The sequence below is a fragment of the Danio rerio genome, chromosome 7 (genome assembly GCF_052040795.2).
Source record: "Danio rerio strain M-AB ecotype USA chromosome 7, GRCz13ab, whole genome shotgun sequence".
In the NCBI taxonomy this organism is placed as follows: Eukaryota; Metazoa; Chordata; class Actinopteri; order Cypriniformes; family Danionidae; genus Danio; species Danio rerio.
The window spans coordinates 1670703-1690000 of record NC_141027.1 but is presented as its reverse complement, the minus strand read 5'-3'; the positions used below and the strand labels follow the sequence as shown (position 1 = coordinate 1690000).

General features: G+C 37.6%; 4 protein-coding genes across 6 annotated transcripts in view; 2 read left to right on the top strand and 2 right to left on the bottom strand.

Annotated features, from left to right (window-relative positions):
• Positions 1–317, bottom strand: part of si:dkeyp-74b6.2 — an 11397-nt gene extending 11080 nt beyond the window's left edge. Inside the window, exon 1 of one of the 2 annotated variants that reach the window (XR_015495207.1) lies at positions 1–32. This exon is cut by the window's left edge and continues 306 nt beyond it. The gene's annotated coding sequence lies outside the window, so the exon portion shown is untranslated. The other variant, XM_087260533.1, reaches the window with a different exon arrangement.
• Positions 1–19298, top strand: part of drap1 (DR1-associated protein 1 (negative cofactor 2 alpha)) — a 660385-nt gene that overhangs the window by 28633 nt on the left and 612454 nt on the right. The window lies entirely within an intron of this gene.
• LOC141375234 (C-type lectin domain family 10 member A) overlaps positions 2117–19298 on the top strand; it is a 142731-nt gene continuing 125549 nt past the window's right edge. Inside the window, exon 1 of one of the 2 annotated variants that reach the window (XM_087260488.1) lies at positions 2117–2403. The gene's annotated coding sequence lies outside the window, so the exon portion shown is untranslated. The remainder of the gene's footprint in view (positions 2404–19298) is intronic. The other variant, XM_087260489.1, reaches the window with a different exon arrangement.
• LOC147835859 (macrophage mannose receptor 1-like) lies at positions 3876–19123 on the bottom strand. The gene is made up of 4 exons (XM_087260589.1): positions 18695–19123; positions 10319–10660; positions 6521–6609; positions 3876–6416 (listed from the first exon to the last, which is right to left on the bottom strand). The coding sequence occupies exons 1-4, from the start codon at positions 19008–19010 to the stop codon at positions 6279–6281; spliced, it is 885 nt and encodes a 294-aa protein (XP_087116715.1). The 5' UTR covers positions 19011–19123; the 3' UTR covers positions 3876–6278.

Here is a 19298-nt window from a genome sequence, read left to right as displayed (position 1 = left end):
AAACACACACTGATGAGCAGAGAGAGAGTGTGTGAGAGAGGGAGAGAGAGAGTGTAAGTGTGTGTGTGTGTGTGTGTAACTTTGACAACACTTTTAATGAACATTACATATCCCTAAACACACATTCTCAATGTAATACATTACATATTTAAACACATCTGCAATCACTGATTATTATTTTTTATTTGTTAACATTTGTGTTTGAGTGTGTTTATGTGTGTGAATGTGAGAGTAAGATCGTGAGCGTGTGTGTATGAGAAAGAGAGAGAGAGAGAGTGTGTGTGTGTGTGTGTGTGTGTGAGAGAGACAGAGAGAGAGATCAGTGACCAATGACCAGGACAGAAAACACACTCCATCTGGAACATGAAGAGACCATATGCTGCCCATCACACCTCCACACACACACACACACACACACACACACACACAGCTTTTTTTAGTAACACTAATATACTATTGAAGCATCACGGTGGGTAGCACAGTGGTTAGCACAATCGCCTCACAGCAAGAAGGTCGCTGGTTCGAGTCTTGGCTGGGTCAGTTGCTGTTTCTGTGGAGTTTGCATGTTCTCCTTGTGTTGGTGTGGGTTTCCTCCGGGTGCTCCGGTTTCCCCCACAGTCCAAACACATGCGCTATAGGGGAACTGATCAACTACATTGGATGTAGTGTATGAGTGTGTGTGTGTGGGTGACACGAAATGGGTGTTTCCCAGTACTGGGTTGCGGTTAGAAGGGCATCCGCTGTGTAAAACATATGCTGGAATAGTTGGCGGTTCATTCCACTGTGGTGACCTCTGATGAATAAAGGAGCTAAGCCAAAGATGAATGAATGTGTTAATAATGTTTCACAATTAAACAGGACATAAGTGAAATCCATAAGCACATATCAGCACTGCCGCATATTAAGGCAGCATCGGTGTGTTTTCTAGTCAGCAGAGCAGCAGGGAAGCACACTAGGGTTTGGAACACAGCCTTTCCTTCTGAGTCCTGCCTGAACTCCCTACTGCTCAGACGGACCTTAAAATGCGGCACTGTTTTTAAAGAACGTGCTTTTCTTGTATTAAAGCATGTGTACTATTTCACATCATTTCTGTCCAACAACACTGCAGTGATATCTGATAATAATCCTGAAAACTGACTTGAAAAAAAAAAATAACATGAACATATAGGGTATATTATACTGCAATACACCACAGTGTTCTGTAGTAAACCCAAATTATGCTACAGTTTTCACCTTACTTATAGTTAATACTACAGTATATTGCAGCATTCATTAACAAAGCGTTTATAATACTATAATGTAGTATAATATACTTTACTATATTATTTTATAGTAAACACTGTAGTGTTTTTGAACTAGATTACAATTTATTAGTAGTCATTCTGTAGTTGCAGTGTTAAAAAATGTATAAACAAATGAGCCAATAATGTAGCTTTCTTCAACTAGTGTGTATTATACTACAATACACCACAGTTTACTGTGGTAAAAACGAAATGTATACTGCTGTATTTATTACAGTTTATCAGTTCACTATAATTAATATTACAGTATGCTGCAGCATTCATTAAAAGAGTTTAAAGTACTATAATACACTTTAATATTTATAGTAAATACTGTAGTGATTTTGAACCATAATATGGTATTATTTGTAGTTATTCTATAGTTGCGATGGTAATAAAATTATAGTAATATAACAAAAGATTCAATGCAGTTTTATACAACTGTAGGGTATATTATACTGCAGTACACCACAGTTTACTGTAGTAAAAACTAAAGTATGTTGCAGTTTTCACCTTACTAATAGTTAATACTACTGCATGCTGGAGCATCTGTTAACAAATTATATGTTATAAATACTATACTATTTACAAAGTAATGCACTTTACTATAGTGTGGTTAAAATACTGTAGTATTTTGCCGCATATTACTATAGTATTGTTATTTGAGACTAAAATGAGTGGTAAAAATGAAAGCTTTTCAAAATGAGAGGACAGTAAAGAAGTAAAAATAATGAAAACATAAGATATTTGTCATTTAAATACATTTAACGAGTAAGAAATAACGTAACCAATCAGAATAATAACAATAAAGCCATGTGGAAACACCAATCAGATTCAGCGCTGTGAGTGAATCGCTCCGCCCACTTTTTGGCGAGAGTTGGCTGTGACACACTCGACCAATAACGCTCGACACGACAGACTGGAGGAGTAGATCGATCGATCGGTGTATTGGGAAATGTTTGTGGAAGCTGACCGTATATTTTTACGCGTTATTTATTCATTTTATATATTTACTTTTACAATTTACTTGTCTTTAAGTCGATAATCTTGTAGGCCTGATATGGAACACCTGACCTGAGGTAACAACAAATCACTGATGAGGATTTAAACTCGACGGAAATCAGTAAGTTTTCAGCGGTTTTCTGTTCAAAATGTTGGGTTTTATTGAATATTTTTATTTTCAGTGTAATTTGAGGGCTATTTTGAGGTTGGATTTATCAAGCTCATAAATATTTGCTCAATCTTAAATGTAGAGAGACGTAAAGGCAAAGCTTACGTTACATACATTCTCGTCCGTTGGTAGGAATGACAGTTGACGTCGATCACATATAAAATATAACGTTACTATCGTACTTCAATAGCGTATAATACTATATTGTAGTGTTTACGTCACAACTCTGTCGATGGGCGACACGGTGGCGCAGTGGTTAGCACTGTGGCCTCGCAGCAAGAATGTCGCTGGTTCGATTCCCAGCTGGGCTAACGTTAGTTGGCGTTTCTGTGTGGAGTGGATGTTCATTCTGCTGTGGTGACCCCTGATGATTAAAAAGACCAAGTTAAGCTGAAGGAACATTAATAAATGAACTCTGTCAATGAACACTTTAGCATATTATAACTAACGTTATAATGAACTGATACACGTTAGAAAACTTTAGTTTTACTACAGTAGAAGATTGTGCTCTGTTGTAGTATAGTTGTAGAAGATACAGCTAATTGTTTATATTATAACAGCTGTTTTACCAGAGCAACTATTAACTATATTAGTTTTTCGTGTTAATGTTGTGAGAGAAAAGAGTAACTGAATGTCACAGTATTTCGAGTTTGTTTGTTGCTAAATAATCACTCATTATTTGTGTTTCTATGGCGTCATAATAGAGTAGTTCCTATCATACAGTTAAAGTCAGAATTATTTGCCCCCTTGTTATTTTTTCCCCAATTTCTGTTTAACGTAGAGTTGTTTTCCAACACATTTCTAATCATAATAATTTTAATAACTCATCTCTAATAACTGATTTATTTTCTCTTCTTCAAGACACTTCTATACAGCTTAAAGTGACATTTAAAGTCTTCACTAGGTTAATTAGGTTAACTAGGTAGGTTAGGGTAATTAGGCAAGTTATTATATAACGATGGTTTGTTCTGTAGACTATGGAAAAATAATATAGCTTATAATAAAGCTAATAATATTTACCTTAAAATGGCTTTAAAAAATAAAAACTGCTTTTCTTCTAGTCAAAATAAAACTATTAAGACTCTCTACAGAAAAAAATATTATCAGACATACTGTGAAAATGTCCTTGCTCTGTTGTCACATGGGAAATATTGGAAATAGAAAAAAAATTCAAAGGGGGCGAATTATTCTGACTTCAACTATATGCAATTCCAATCTGATGTGTTTATAAATATAAATATGAGTAAATTCATAAAAGCAAAGGCTAATTTTTTTAAAATGGATAACCCAAAAGGTTAAATGTACTCTACATGTACTCGCCTTCAGTTAACACACAAAGAAGATATTTTGAAAAATGTTAGGCGCTCTGTACTATTGCCTTCTATAGTAGGAAACATGACCATAGATTTCAATGACTACCAGTTTCCAACATTTTTTATTATATTGCATTTTATATTCAACAGAGGAAAGAAACTAGAAAAGAGTTAGAACAAGTGCAATACTTTTGCAATACCATATCAATTCTGGGGGGAAAAAAGACAGTATATTGTTGGAGCGTTGCTGTTTTGAGGAACTGAAATAGACTGCCTCATTGACCAACTAAAAGCTGCTCTAAAGTCCAGCCGAGCGTGTTAGATATGCGTCTATGCAGGTTACACACTGGTAAACACACACAGGATGATCAGCAACACACAAATTACAGATGAAAACAATTAAAGGATTAAATGATCCAGAAATTATTATTTTCTATTAGCAGTATTAAATGCATATTTATAGATTTGTCCACTATATGATTTGTCCAGCTGTGGGGTTTTGGAGACGTCTGCATCAGCATATGGGGCATAAGAACAGGACGTGTGTTTGGATATAACTCTGACCACACTTCATTATTACTGTTTATTTATTCCTTTGCTGGAGATTAGAACTGAATTTAGAAATAGTTTAGACACAAATCTCTGCTCTTAACAAAGGAGATTAAACGTGTGCTAATACAGGGGTTTTCAAACTGTGGGTCGTGACCCACTAGTGGGTCGCACAGTGAACAAAGGTGGGTCGCGCAACGTCACATAGCTGCAGCTATATTTACATTGCGGTGAATCAAAACCAGTACGATTGACGGCAATAACTCAAAAACCTCTTACCCTAAAAATATCTTAAGTGCGTCTCCTACAAAAAGACAAAGCTGGTTATGTTTCATTTACATTACATTTACATTTAGTCATTTAGCAGACGCTTTTATCCAAAGCGACTTACAAATGAGGACAAGGAAGCAATTTACACAACCACAGCTGTTTCACAGCTGTCTTTCTTTTCTATTCGCTTGACATTACGAGCCCTGCTCCGTTTGAGCCCTCGCAATCTGCATTTAGCCAGTAGAGCTTGCGCAGAGCGGAGCTCTCAGAAAGGGACCGTCGGAAAACTGCTTTTTTTTTCATTTTTTATTTTTTTTCGTCCTGCATGTTTTATTTTAAACACAACTAATTTTCTCTTAAATGAGCACAAACAGTTATTAAAGTAGTCGAATGCTTCATTATAGATCTGTGCATTCTTACATGAACACCTCTGTTATTAAACAATAGTATATCAAACTACAGTAACTTTAATCAACATGCAAATACAATCAAAAGTGAAGTAGATTTTATAGCTTTATTTAATTTCTGATAGGCCATTGATTTTAATAGGCTAAACCTTTTATTTTATTGTCAATATTTTCTAATGTTTGCTATGTGTTCTATCATTTGAAGCTATTTGTTGTCCCATATTTTAACATCTCAACGTTGACAGATTGCTAATCAATAATTAGCTATAGTGCTATCTGTTAGTTTTAACGTCAGCTAATGTTATGGAAGGGCATAGGTGTTATGGAAAATAGTAATAGTAATGTAACTACCCCCATCATTCCTTCCTCAAGCAAATGTGTAAATATTAGATCTATTCAGCAATAACGTTAATTGCTTTGGCATATTTATCTGACGTTGTCCCCGCTTGTAGTAGTCGATCAAAAAGCTATTTAGTGACTATACACTAGCAGTGGAATTTACTGCGATGTGACGGGGCTTGATCGTAATCAAGGGGCTTGATCAAAGGTTGATCATATTCTCTTCTGAAAGAAGAAATCTTTTTCAACCAAAAAATGATCACAGTTACAGCCAGCATCCCACAAAAAGCACTTCTAGCCTCATTTTGTGCATTTCAAATCGCAAAATCAAAAAAACCACACACCATATATTTTTGACTGCTTTGAATGGAACATTTTTTTTTTACCCTTTTTTCCATATTGAAATATTATGGTGGGTCTTGAGATTGAATTACTTGCCTAGGTGGGTCCCGGAATAAAAAAAGTTTGGGAATCCCTGGGCTAATGGATGTGTTCAGTGTAGTGAGTTTTCTCCGTTTCCTCACTCCACCAAAGTAAAGGAGTAAAGTAAAGGAGTAAAGTAAAGGAGTAAAGTAAAGAGGCTGAATGGAGGAGGCTCGTTCTTTATCTTCGAGCGTCAGATGTTCTGTTTTCTCGCTAGTGAAGCGTTCATTTTAATGTATACTTACAGCTCTGGGTTCACCTTTGAGCTGCTCCAGCCAATAGCAGAACAGCAACTACTGGTGAGGTGGGGCTAAAGCTAGTAAGACTCTATCTGATTGGTCATAATTGGATAGAAGCAATGCATAAAATAGATATTGTATGTCTGTGATATGTAAATTGTCTTTACTATTATTACGACAACAATAGTTTTGTAATAAATTCTTCAGTTTTACTGTAAATATATTTTGTTAAACTGTAAATCTAACTTAATAGTTAATATATATTTAACGACTGGTGAAAATAAGCATTAATTTAACACTTTGCAAGCAGGAGGATCTGTGTTACTTTTGACTACAGTGTTAGTGTTATTCTTCTCGAAGATATTTCCGTCTGGTTGTTGTCTCCATGTCAGTGTGATTTCCTGACCGGCCAGCATCTGCTGAATCTAAAGCACAAAAACTCCTTTTATATGAGCTCAGACGCATTGTTAGATTGAAATTCATTCTTCAGTTATTAATAGGAATCAAAAATAAGTATTATAAAATTTACCTCGTTTAGGACGGGTCCCGACAGTTTAGCATCATCAGCATTTGCACTAGATTTCACCTTCACGCGGACCACCTGCTGTACTCTCTTGACTGGAGGACACAAAAACACAAATAAAAACATAAATACACAATAAAAAATGGGACAAAGCCACTCATGGAATTGTACTAAAACCAAAGTTTAAATTAAACAATTTTAATATTTTCAAGAGTTTACCCTTAGCTGATGATTGATTATAAGGCATGTTTGGCATGCTGTCCCAGGAGAGAGCCCTGAGCTTAGGGCTGGGTGATTTTTGAGATTTTTTAGATTAATTAAAATTTACGTTTTGACGATGATTTAAATTTATATAAAATCGAGAATCTCGATTTTTAAAAAATATATACATTTATAACATTATAATGGCACCAATGCGCTTTGGTTCACTCTCTGAATGAAGCAGGAAGCACACCAGAAGCGCCTCTCGGCAACGCGCCGTGCAGCACCACGCAGCGCCATGGATTTTAGAATTCCAAACAGGTTTCTATACATACACCAGCGCCGCCCAGCCACGATTCAGGACGCAGTTCATATTTCAGCCGCGCCACAGAGCACCATCTGATTCGTTTCATGTTAAATATCATGTGAATGTGTGCGTTTGGTGTGTGATAGTTTAAACTGTCATGTGCGCGCCGTGTCGTGACGCTTCTGGTGTGCGACCTGCTTGACTGCCTGTTAAAGCGTGAAGTCATGTAGGATTTTACTTGTTGCATTAGTCTGAGTCACGTCTGTGTGGATTGTCAAGACATTACCTCCTCAAGTCGATAAACTCGATCTCAACTTGTGTGAAGGACGTAAAAACCTGCCATGTGAAAAACCGCACCCATCTTTTGGTTTGAACACGAGTAGAGGTGACCAGCAGCGGTAGCAGTGAAAATGAAAGTACCAGCCCCCATGACGTCATTTAGCGGACCTAGTTGAAAACCAGACAGATCAGGCAGCATAATACAGAGAGTGGAGCAAAGCGCATCAAATGATCGGTATTTAAAAGGGGGGAAAAAAAAATAGATGAAATATATTATTTTATATTAGACACACATCTGGTACTTGTATTTGCTCCTGCTATACGTCAACAACTTCACGTATTGGGTTAAATTATGCTTTACAGTTTCCATGTTCAGTCCTTTACTTCCACTGTATCTTTTTAAGAAAAAGGCAGCAGCTTTACAACCTGTCATTCAACCGTCAACCTGTCATTCAATCAGAAGACAAAGTTAAAGCCAATGAGCTGACAGACAATCTTTCATAGGCTCAGCAAAACTTGCAAAAAATACCTCTGTATTCCTGCAACTGCAATATTTACACACATATTTCTTATTCAAATCTTCTGCAGCGATATTTAACTCGTGAATTTGTTTTACATGTATTTACACTTTGACCAATTTATGTATGGCATGGCCATTAAAAATACAATGTTCCTTAACCAGATGGTTATTCAAGTTACTTATAAAGAGAATGTTACTTCAGTCATGTTGTTGTAATGTTTTGGGTTGACTAGTGACACACACAAAAAAAAAATAATCGAAAACGTGAATCGGTCAAACTTTATAAAAAACCTAGATTTTTTTTTTTTGCCAAATCGCCCAGCCCTACCTGAGCTCATAAGATCCTCGAGCCCGGAGCTCTCTCCCGCTTGCAAGGCGAGAGGGGAGTTTGAGCTCAGATAGATCTGGTGAACTCCCCTGCTGTAGTAGTGTCACCGACTCGGTCCCAGTCATTCCCCTCGCTGGCCAGCAGAGACCGCCATCCCCGGATTTCTAAGCATTACATCATCCACCTAGACTGATCGTGCACACACCTGAACTGAATCCAGTTAACGACCCACGCTCCCTTTATAAGCCATACTCAAACTCCAGTTCACTGCGAAGTCTTGTTTCAGCCTCGGCCAGCATTACTGAGCGTTATATCCTGCCTGATCTCCTGTGCATTACTCCAGGCCGTTTCTGACTCTGCTTTGCCTTCTGCCTGCCCACGACCCAAGCCTGATACACGGACTCTGATACTCGCTGCCTGCCCTCGACCCAAGGTGTTTCACGGACTCTGAATCACGCCGCCTGCCTCTGACCCATGCCTGGTAAATCACTCTGTGTCTGTCAGCCGCCAGCCCTACGACCTTTATTGCTGTTATTGTTGTATGTTCGCACCTTTGTGCGTATTGATTGTTTGAGTGAACGTGTGACTAATATATACTGCATATGGATCCCTCCGTGTCAGTCTCCACGTTACAAGTAGCCAATGAACAGATAGTGATCGCTCTTAAGAGACAACTACTCTCTAGGAGTATGTCTATGGTGCTGATTTAGATTAGTCAATTAACTTAATGTAGAAGTAGCTAAAACTCGCTCGTTCAGAGGTGGGGACCGGCGGACGTGCAGCAACTTTAGTACTAAGCAGTGATGTGATTTCATCGAGTGACCCCTGTAATTTGCTTAAATTCAAAGGTTTTTTTTTTTTTTTGAGGTGGGCGGGTCTCAGTGAGGTTCATTGTCATCATTGTGCACATGAAGGAGCATTAACTGCTTTATTCAGGATGTCATTCAGATTCAAGTATAATAATATTGTGTATCTTTTAATGTGCGCGTATGACGAAGCTGCAGACAATATGCAAGATAAAGACATCGCTTGGTTCGCATGTGCTGCTGTGCACGGTTTCCACACTCACATTTGCATGTCTTGAGCATGTGCACTCTATGTACATTAATAATAAAGCCAGGACACACACATTTATCCTCTGCAAGTCATCTGTCCTGATGTCCTCATTTATTTAGTTATACAGTCTAGCACCTGAAATTGTCATGAAATTGTTTAATTGATAATACCAATTTATACAAATATATTTTATAATTAATTAAACCTAATAAAAAGCAGGGACATTCGCCGAAGAAAAATGAAAGTGAAAGCGATTTTTAGCATGATATATTTTTCAGGTTGGAATGTTTAAGCATATTAGGCTTCTCAATTCTACTGGCCTTAAACAGTTTGAATTGTAGACTGACTAGTAGTTTATTTATCGAGTATAAAGAGCCGACTAAATTATAGGGAAAATTATATTCTTTAGACACTTTAGAACTAACCGAGTTAGTGGCGAGGTGTGGATCTGTCCCGACATTTAGGTACAATTATAAATCTATTAAACATTAATTAGGTAATTATAAAATTGCTAAACATTTAAACTGTTAATACAAAAAAGAAACTTAAATTGTGTGTCTAAGATTAAATATTTTTATAAAAATTTTTTTTTTTAGAATTTTTATTTCTATTATTTAGTATTTAAACACACAGATATATGAGTGAGGGTCTCGTCTTCCTTTTTTTTTGTCCTCGGCTGATCACATGGCTGAATAAGCTAAACACAAAACAAAAGTTTCCATCTGGAACGCATTCACAGGACTTCACACTTGTAAACACGCGCTCCAATGGGTTTGAGCGGCTCTCACCCCCACCCACACTCGTCAGCGATACCAAGCTAACCAATCACAGAGCTTGCGCCACATGTCGTTGTGACGTGTAGTTACATTTTTTGAGAGGTGTGCCATGGCAAGGGGTATGCATGCGTGACCACACATACGCTGTGCCGGACCATACATGTGTGCTTGATGCAGAAATATAAATCAGCCTTAACACTCTAACAAATTGTAAATGGATTTTTTTGTGAAAATGATAAAGAAAAAAAAAACATCGCCCAGCCCTAATGTTAGGTAATACATACATTTTCATCTCCCCAATAGAAAGAAAATCTCTGGTAGTTGATTTTAGACTCACCAGTGCTACAGAAGCTGTATAGAGCTGTCGTGCAAACGTAATCCTCAATGGCGCCAAAGCAGCTTGCAGCTATACAGTTTTCATTGGGTCTGTTCATACTGTTAACCGCTGATAGAACCTTGGGGATGAGGTTGGCATGATCCGACCACTTCCAGGGGTTTCTGATCAGCCCGATCCAAACAGCTGACATAGAGGTGCGCAGCTGGTTAGTGATCAGGTCATTGTCAGATTGGTTTCTGATGGTTGCCAGGTCTGTGTACATCGATCTGCAGTATGTCTGTGCATCCAGCCAGGTCTTATAGGTCTGTACCAGAATCATTTTTTGTGTTGCGTTTGTACTTTCTGGGAAAGAAAAGATGACAAATTAATTCTCTTTGGTAAAGCCACACTAAAAATGCTGGTTTGCAGTAGTGCTGTCAAGATGGCTGAATTTAGAGTTTAAACACTTAAACTAGGGCTGGGCGATTTGAGCAAAACATCATATCTGTATTTATAGGAGGAATGACGGTATACGATATATATCCGGTATTTTCCCATGAATGGTTAATTGAGAGTCAAAGCCTTTATAAAAACTTCATTAAACAGATTTTGAACAAAATATAATGCAAACACAGCTGTTCCCCTCCCTGTTATTATCATCATTATAATTATCATTCTTATATTGTTATTTGTTGAAAGAGTAGCTAACGGCATGATATTAAAATAGAAAAAGAAATGTTTGGTAGACTAATCGTTTAAACCACCAACCGTTTGTACACTAGGCACACTCAAATCAAATCACGTCCTCTAGTTACAGGGGCTGAAATAAATAAATCAATTGAACAGAATCAATAAATACAATAACTATAATATAATTGGAATTGAAATCAATATGCATTAACAGACCAGAAGGCAGAGCCTAATGTGTTATAACATAAATGTAAAGAAGAGACCATCGTGTAATAAATACTGAACTTATAATCAGCGAATATGAGGTGGTTTCGCTTTTGAAATTTGCCCCATTTTGTCGTTTTTAATTCTTGTGAACACATTTAGGTGCTGCTTGTCAATTTAACAAGGCTTCAGCGTTCGTTCTTGCTGTCAATTATGGAAGAAATGATGGATAAAAGGTTTTTAATAAACTCCTGTGACAGCTGCAGGCGATGTGGGACGTGCATGCACGCGAGGGGGAGTCAGATTTGTCCACAGAGTCTGATTTCGATACAACACCGGCACTGCATGTTCCTCCATGTCATGTCAGTGATGGGTCATTCTTGAACGATTCGTTCATTTTGAACAAATCTTTTGTATGACTCATGGAGTGAATCATTCATTTAAGCATGCGCACATTTGTGCAAGTGGAGCTCGTGTGCTCACGTGTGGCCTCAAACCATATCGATATGAACGATATTGGATAATCCTGCATCACATTGGGGAATCATATCGAAACAGGAAAAATGATTGTATCATTTGCTTTGCCCACAAGAGGGATAATAATAATCAAATAAAAACTGATCAAGCAATGCATCTTTTATTAAAACAGTTCAAAATTAGGGATGCTCAAAATAACCGATTAACCGTTAATTGAAAAGGTGCGTTCGTAACCGATTAATAATAACAGTTAAATGATTAAAAATGTTATTTTATATATTTTTTAAGGTTTGGTGGTGTAAGGAGCCGATCACAGAACGCACTTTTTGCGTTGAGAGGGGCATCTTTTGAATAATTTACTAATAACTGAGACTTTCATTTTTTAGCTTATAAAACATGTATTCAAATTAATGCAATATCATATGTAAACAACAAAATTGCTATACGCAGCACGCACACATCAACAAATGAGACGAGTGAAAGACGGAGGAAATAAGTCGTAATCTTATAATATAATCTTATAACCCACACGAACGCGTGGAGAACATGCAAACTGTCACCGACTCGGTCCCAGTCATTCCCCTCGCTGGCCAGCAGAGGTCACCATCCCCGGACTTCTAACCATTACGTCATCCATTTACACTGATAGCCTACACACCTGAAGCGCATCCAGATAATCACCCACGCTCACGCTTATAGGCAGCACACACGCACTCAGTCATTGCGAAGTCTTGTTCTGCCCCGGCTAACACTACTGAAAATTTCTCTACACTGGCTGCTTTCCTGTTGCTTACCTTGCCTTGTTCTCCGACCTCGTCCTGCCAGCCGCCTGCCTTGTACCTCAGCCTGATTACCGACTCTGATCCTAGCCGCCTTCCTTGAACTCTAGCCTGGACACCGACCTTGATATTCGCCGCCTGCCTCTGACCCATGCCTGAACATTCATACTGTGATTACCTGCCGTTGATCCTTCAACGTAACACTATTGTGTTTGATGTGAGTTCGCACACGCATTACATCTGTGTGCTTGTGTGTAATTAACTGTGTTTAATAAATTTACTGCAAATGGATCCCTCTGTGTCAGCCCCTTCGTTACACAAACTCCACACAGAAATGCCAACTGACCCAGCCGAGGCTCGAACCAGCGACTTTCTTGCTATATATATATATATATATATATATTCTCATTATTTTTAACACATCTATAGTTGTGCGGTAGGGTTGGGCGATGTCGATTAATTTGGCATCGTACAATGTCTTAATGTGAAGCATTGCAATGGATGATGGCATCGTCGTCATAGGCAGCGTTGAATTAATTGTGAATAATTAATTAATTCATAACAAATGAATTATTTGTAGCCTACCGTTTCAACTACCTGTCCCGCATGGTCTTTGTTTTACCCATAAACAAATCATAAATAAATAAAAATAAGTAGGGGTGTGAACCTACACTGGTCTCATGGTTCAGTTCGGTTACGATTATCATGCCATCAATTTGGTTCAATTCAATGTCTTGGTGCATCACAGTTCATTGACGATCTATTTGTTCGATACATAATTAGATTTTTTCTTCACAACACAAGATTTTTTTTTAAATCTATAAATATATTAATATTTATATAATATTTGTAATACAATTTTGTCCTTTAATACAAGCAGCCAGATATATGAACTGTGAGTCAGATGTATGTACCTTTAATTTGACCTGCTCAAAGAAAACACTCTTTCTGAATGTCTCAAACAAAAGTCTAATACATGCACGGAAGTCAACATGAGCATTTATAGCAAATAAACTCATGTCAATATTATCCCGCTTGCTTTTTGAGCACTGTCTTACACACCTATGATTGGTTATTGTCTTCACCCGCTCAACAGAAAGGGCTGTGCTTAGTGTAACAGGTATGAAAATTATAATTCGCTTTAAGTATAGAATTACACAAAATATGTATTTTATCTAATGTGTTAGTAAGTATACCTGAGGTGTTTGTTAATGTGTTAAGTTTCTAAGGGAGCTCACGCTGTTTAATTTCCTGTTTTGCGCCCGCCTCTTCCCTTTCTGCACTGACTACGCATGGGAGAGGTGGGTGTCTGCTAAGCTCCAATTAATCTTTAATCATCTTTACTTTATAAATAACTTTTAAAGCTAGTTTTCATGTTTAAATAATATTTATACCTTTATTTTTCACATATATTTCATTATTTTTGTGTCATCACTTAAATTGAGGTTTTGATTGACCTTAGCCTAACTGAAGCATGTGAATGCTAAATGCATTGCACTTTACTTTTAACAGAAAAGCTGTAAGGGCGAAGACACACTAAAAGCTGTGCTTTTTGATTTATTCTCAGGTATGTTTTGTCACTTTGTTAATATTGTTTGGAGTTTTGTTCTCTCTCTCTCCATCTCTCCCCTTTCTGCACTGACTACGCATGGGAGAGAAAAGCTGTAAGGGCGAAGACACACTGTAAAAGCTGTGCTTTTTGGTTTATTCTCAGTGAGTAAAGAGCCGTCACAACTGCAGATCTCCGACTGGTTATTGCTTAATAAAACAATGAAAACACAACGCAGAACCGGTTATATTAGCTTTAGAATTGAAAGCGATGTTTACTGATAGTGGGAAGAACATCCGCGGTTACAGTCTTTATGCGCATAATACGTAATTATCACAGGTAATCTGCAATAGACACAGTGGAGAAAACTCGCACCTCAGGCATGCTCATGTCTGAATCGCTTTGAAAGTATCGCTTTAACAGCCAAGAGGAGAGGAAAAGTTACCTCACAAACAGGCCAGCGGGTCAAATGTCCAAAGTGTGTAAGAGAGAGAGGCAAAGATGGATTTTTACAGCATTTATTCCTAGTAGTGTAATAGGCAGGGCTTGAAATGAACTTTTTTGCTTGGTAGCACGGGTGCTCCTCACTTTAAAAATGTAGGTGCATCAGCCAAAATTTAGTCGCACCCACCAATTATGAGCACCGTTACTACAAGTTTTATACAAACAGATTTATTGCATTTGAAATCAACAGTAATCAAACTAAGAAGCAAAAAAAAATCTATATATATGCATGCGTGAGGAAAATATGTCTCAACGAAATCCCGTTATCACAAGAAAATACATTTTTATAACATAACTGAGTGATCAAAAGATACACGGAGCGCTCACCGGCCCTGCACGCACTGCTGGATATGAATGAATCTGTTAAGGATATAACTGTGCTGTTCTCACGGGTGCTGTCTGATATTGCACTGATGCTTTTGACATATATTGTACCTTATATGCATACATCATGTTAATAGCAATACTGGTCTTCATGAGTAGCGATATTAATTTACTCAGTGTAAGCCTGTTTGTGATGGTGTACGTGGTGTTCAATTTGACATATAGCTGCCCCTTGCACAGTGGACAGCATATGGCGATTATATGAGGGATTAAACAGAAGCTCTCGTGCTATAATTCCATCCCACAGACTTTTCATAGCAGACTTGAAGCCAATGGAAGTCTTCTACTCTTGGAAAAGTGTAGATGGTGGATTAACATTCAGCACATGAACACTAGTAAGATGTGTCATTATTTGTAACTTTAGATGCCATGGTGTCTAAAACTAAATCTCAGTGTTATCTTCATTCTCATCTTCAGCGCTTTAGTTTTTCGCGGTAGTAGCTCTCTCTGTCATCCCAAGCCAGAAGGCGCTGAGTGATTGACAGCTGATATTAACCAATCATTCGCGTTCGATGCTAGAGCAGTGGTGGGCCAATAAGAAGAGCACGAAGGTGGTCAAGCATTACGGACTTGGCTTTGTTTACAGCAGCAAGTTGACATGACAACTGTTTTAAACCATTCCTGAGCGCTGCGTTTCGCGTTCCAAGTGCAGACAAAGAGCTTAGAGATGCATTCTGTGTGAATTTCTCCCGAATCCGCGCATGTGCTGAACATTTTGCAGTAAAAACTGTTCGCACACAACAATTTTATGCACTCGCATGAATGCTCCCAAAAATATTTTGAGGTTGCATTAAAATTTTGGGCACATATGCAACCAAAATGGTTGCAATTTCGAGCCCTGATAGGGACGTGTGGTGCTGCCGTAGGCCCTCGATAATGTCTCTAGGGCCCCCCTAAATGTATAGACCCTTAGAATCATCCTAACTTCCCCCCCCCCCCCCTAGCGGTGCCCCTGCTGGTAAGTGTGATGGTTGATGGGTCAGATGACATTAATCATGTGAGACACAAAAAATCACTGATGTATTCTGATATTCCTATGCGTAAAAAGTACAACTCTTAACGATGAAATTAAACGTAAGAGAAAGGAAAGGCGACTCCGACAGAGGGCGCACCGAGCCAACAAATCAGCTGGACGAACTCTCTGTGAACCCCTTGCTACTTCAGATGACCCTCTTGCTAGTAGTCGAACTCTGAATGAACTCCCAACTTGTACTTTTGCTGAACTCTCTACCGAGTTCACGCACCTGAATTTGAGTGCATAACTATATAGCACATTATAAATCAAGGCTTATATTAAAATGCCTAAATGTTGATTTATATGATACAATGTACTCTTGATGACTATATATCTGTCTTTTTACTGTTCAAGTGATTTAGCATGCTCCTTGAATGTATGATTTAAGTAGTCTGTGCACCTGTGTTTAGGGTTGATTTATGAATACTGTCACTGAGACACTGAGTATAAAAGCTGACATGTACTCTTCAGCTTTGCGCTTCCTGACTTCTGTTGATTGAGGTTGGTTGCCCTTTGTCTCTAACGAGAGGCAAAGTAAGGATTTCTTGTTTTCTGTTTGTCTTTTGTTTGTTCTACTTTTTCACTGGATTTTATTTTATTAATAAAAGTGTATTTTATTAATTTTCTTCACTGGAGTGGACACTGACTTCATTTTCCAGAACCCATCTAAGTTACCCAGTGTGGTAAAGTATGCTCTAATTTATTCTTTTGCAAAATACGTTCTTTAAAGACGATCCTTAAACTAAACTCTTGCTAAGAAATATAGCTAAGGGAGGATCCTGATCTTAACTTTGTTTAATTAGGGTGATTAAATAAAGGGAAATCAGCACATAAGACTAGTCTCCATAAGAACACAAGTCCGTTGTTGGTTATTGCTAGATTGGATATGGTTGCGGCCAGAAGTTAACGAGAATAATTTATATTATTTATTAAATTTCCGATTTATTGTATTTTTTTAACGTCTACCTCCACTCCAACCCTAAACCCAACCGTCACAGTACTGTAAAAATATGAAATATTGTTAAACATTGTCATAAAAAATGCTGGTGTAAATGCTGGTGTTAAGTTAATGACGACTACTTCGCCTTAGCAAACTGTGAGATAGGTAAACTAGGGATTGCCTGCCGGGTATTTTAAGTTGAGGTGCTGTTTGTTTTAAAATTAGTTTTTACTGTTGCACTGAATTCCAAATGTGAAGAATGTATGTTATTTATTACTGGATTGTTCAAGCTACCTCACAGATGTGCTGTGTTTGATAACGTAGTTGTTGAATGTTTAAATAAGGTGAATTAAATAAAACATAAGGAACACCCTGGATCTGTTTCTCTTCTTTATTCTTTTTTTAAATTTATTATAGAAGTATTGGATCGGGTTTCGATATCGGTAGATACTCAAAATCAAATGACTCTGATTCAAGGGCAAAATAACCAGATCGGGACATCCCTACTGCAGGCAGCCACTCTAACTGCTTAAAGCAAATGAGATTTTTGAGATTCACATTTGAAATTTTTGACATTTCTTTATAAGTTCGACTATTCAAAATGTGATTTTTATTTTTTATTTTTTTATTTTATTTTGACAGTCCTATCATGCAGCTGTAATGCATATATTGAACTAATGTGTCAGTAATAGGGGTGTAACGATTTGCATCGTGGCGTTATGACGATTGTTTTCTCTTATTAGTTGAGCTGTTTGCACGTGAGCTACGTTCCACCTGCTGTCGCACGTGAGTTCAGATTGCAGCAGCAGTAATGTTAGCAGACCAAGATGAGTGGAGCTGAAATAGAGGATGGCCCATCCTCTCAAAATCAGACGTCTGGCAACATTTCGGTTGTACAGTCATTGCTTTAGACTCGTCCGCTTTTTGACACGCATACTGGGTCAAACATCCTAAGTTTTAAAGTCTTCACAACCCTAATGGTGTTGAAAGAGTCACATACTGTATTTATAAGGTACAATTCACCCTAAAATATCATTCTGTCTTCATATAATGTTCCCGCCGCAAAATCACACATGACGTGAGCTGTTACTACAGAGGGCAGACTATGATAGACGCGTGTATGGCAAGCCGTTTTAGCATTTAAACCTTTGTTCTGACTATCCATAAATATATTTAGAGATATCTCTAATTATATTTTGACTAGTCATAATTATAATTCGAGATATCTGCAATTACAATTGTACTAGTACGAAATCAGATTGGAGATATCTGCAAATATATTATGACTAGTCATATTCCTCCATTGACTTCCATTGACAAATATTTGCAGATATCTCTAAATGAGTTTTGACTAGTCACAATTGTAATTAGAGATATCTCTAAATGAATTTAATAAAATATTAATTAAATACCTGGAAATGTGGATTTTTTTTTTGCACACACAAAAAACGCAAGTGACCAAGCAAAGCCTTAAGCTCTTACTGTTAAATTCAATTGAATAGAAAGCACCTTTTTTTTGCACCTTTACTTAAATTGTTTCTTAATTTTGTCTCTGTCATTTCAATAATATTTTTAAGAAGTTTTTAAATTGTTTTATTTTCCAGAGACAGGCCTGTTTAATTTATTTTCTTAAAGAAGGTTCAGTTTAACAAGTTGAAACAAAAGAAATACATAAAAAATAGTTCACTTGGTAAAATTTGCATTTCAGTTTAATTAAATTTTTTTATTTCAAATATCGTGATACATATCGAATCGTGAACATTATATCGTGATACACATCGTATCGTGAGCTGAGTGTATCGTTACACCCCTAATCAGTAAAGATTGTGTGAGTGTGTGTGTGTGTGTTTCTTACCATCCATACACACAAAGTATCTTAGCTCGCTGCAGTGGAAATTATACCAGCGTCCATCAAAGTATTGAGTGCCACAGTCTAGATGTTTGGTGTAGGTGTCTGGGTAAAATGTGAACCAGGCCGTGAACACTACACTCTCGTTGTTGTGAGTCCAGAGCCAGTACAAGACGTCGTCGTACAGGCCTATCCACGCAAGCCCATAATATCCCACTTCAAATGCTGTTTCCTGCAGAGTGGCCCAGTCTTCATCCGTTTGCACTGTGGCCAGGTCGAGGTGGTTCGCCCTGCAGTAATTCTGGGCTTGGTTCCACACCATCAACTTTGGGATGAAAATATATTCTTGAGGTTTACACAGAGTCAGGGGCAGCAGTCCTGCGCCAAGAAAACACACTCAACAATGTTATTCTGTTATAACAATGTTATACTAATGTCAACCTACATATTTAAAATGAGTTGAAACTAGGGCTGCATGATATTGAAAAAATCTGACAATATGATATTTAGTTTTTCTGCAATAAATATTTCGTTATAAATACAGTTTCACCAGAGGATTGAAAACTGCTATTGGGAAAGCATTATTCAGAATGATTGGGCTGAGTCTGTA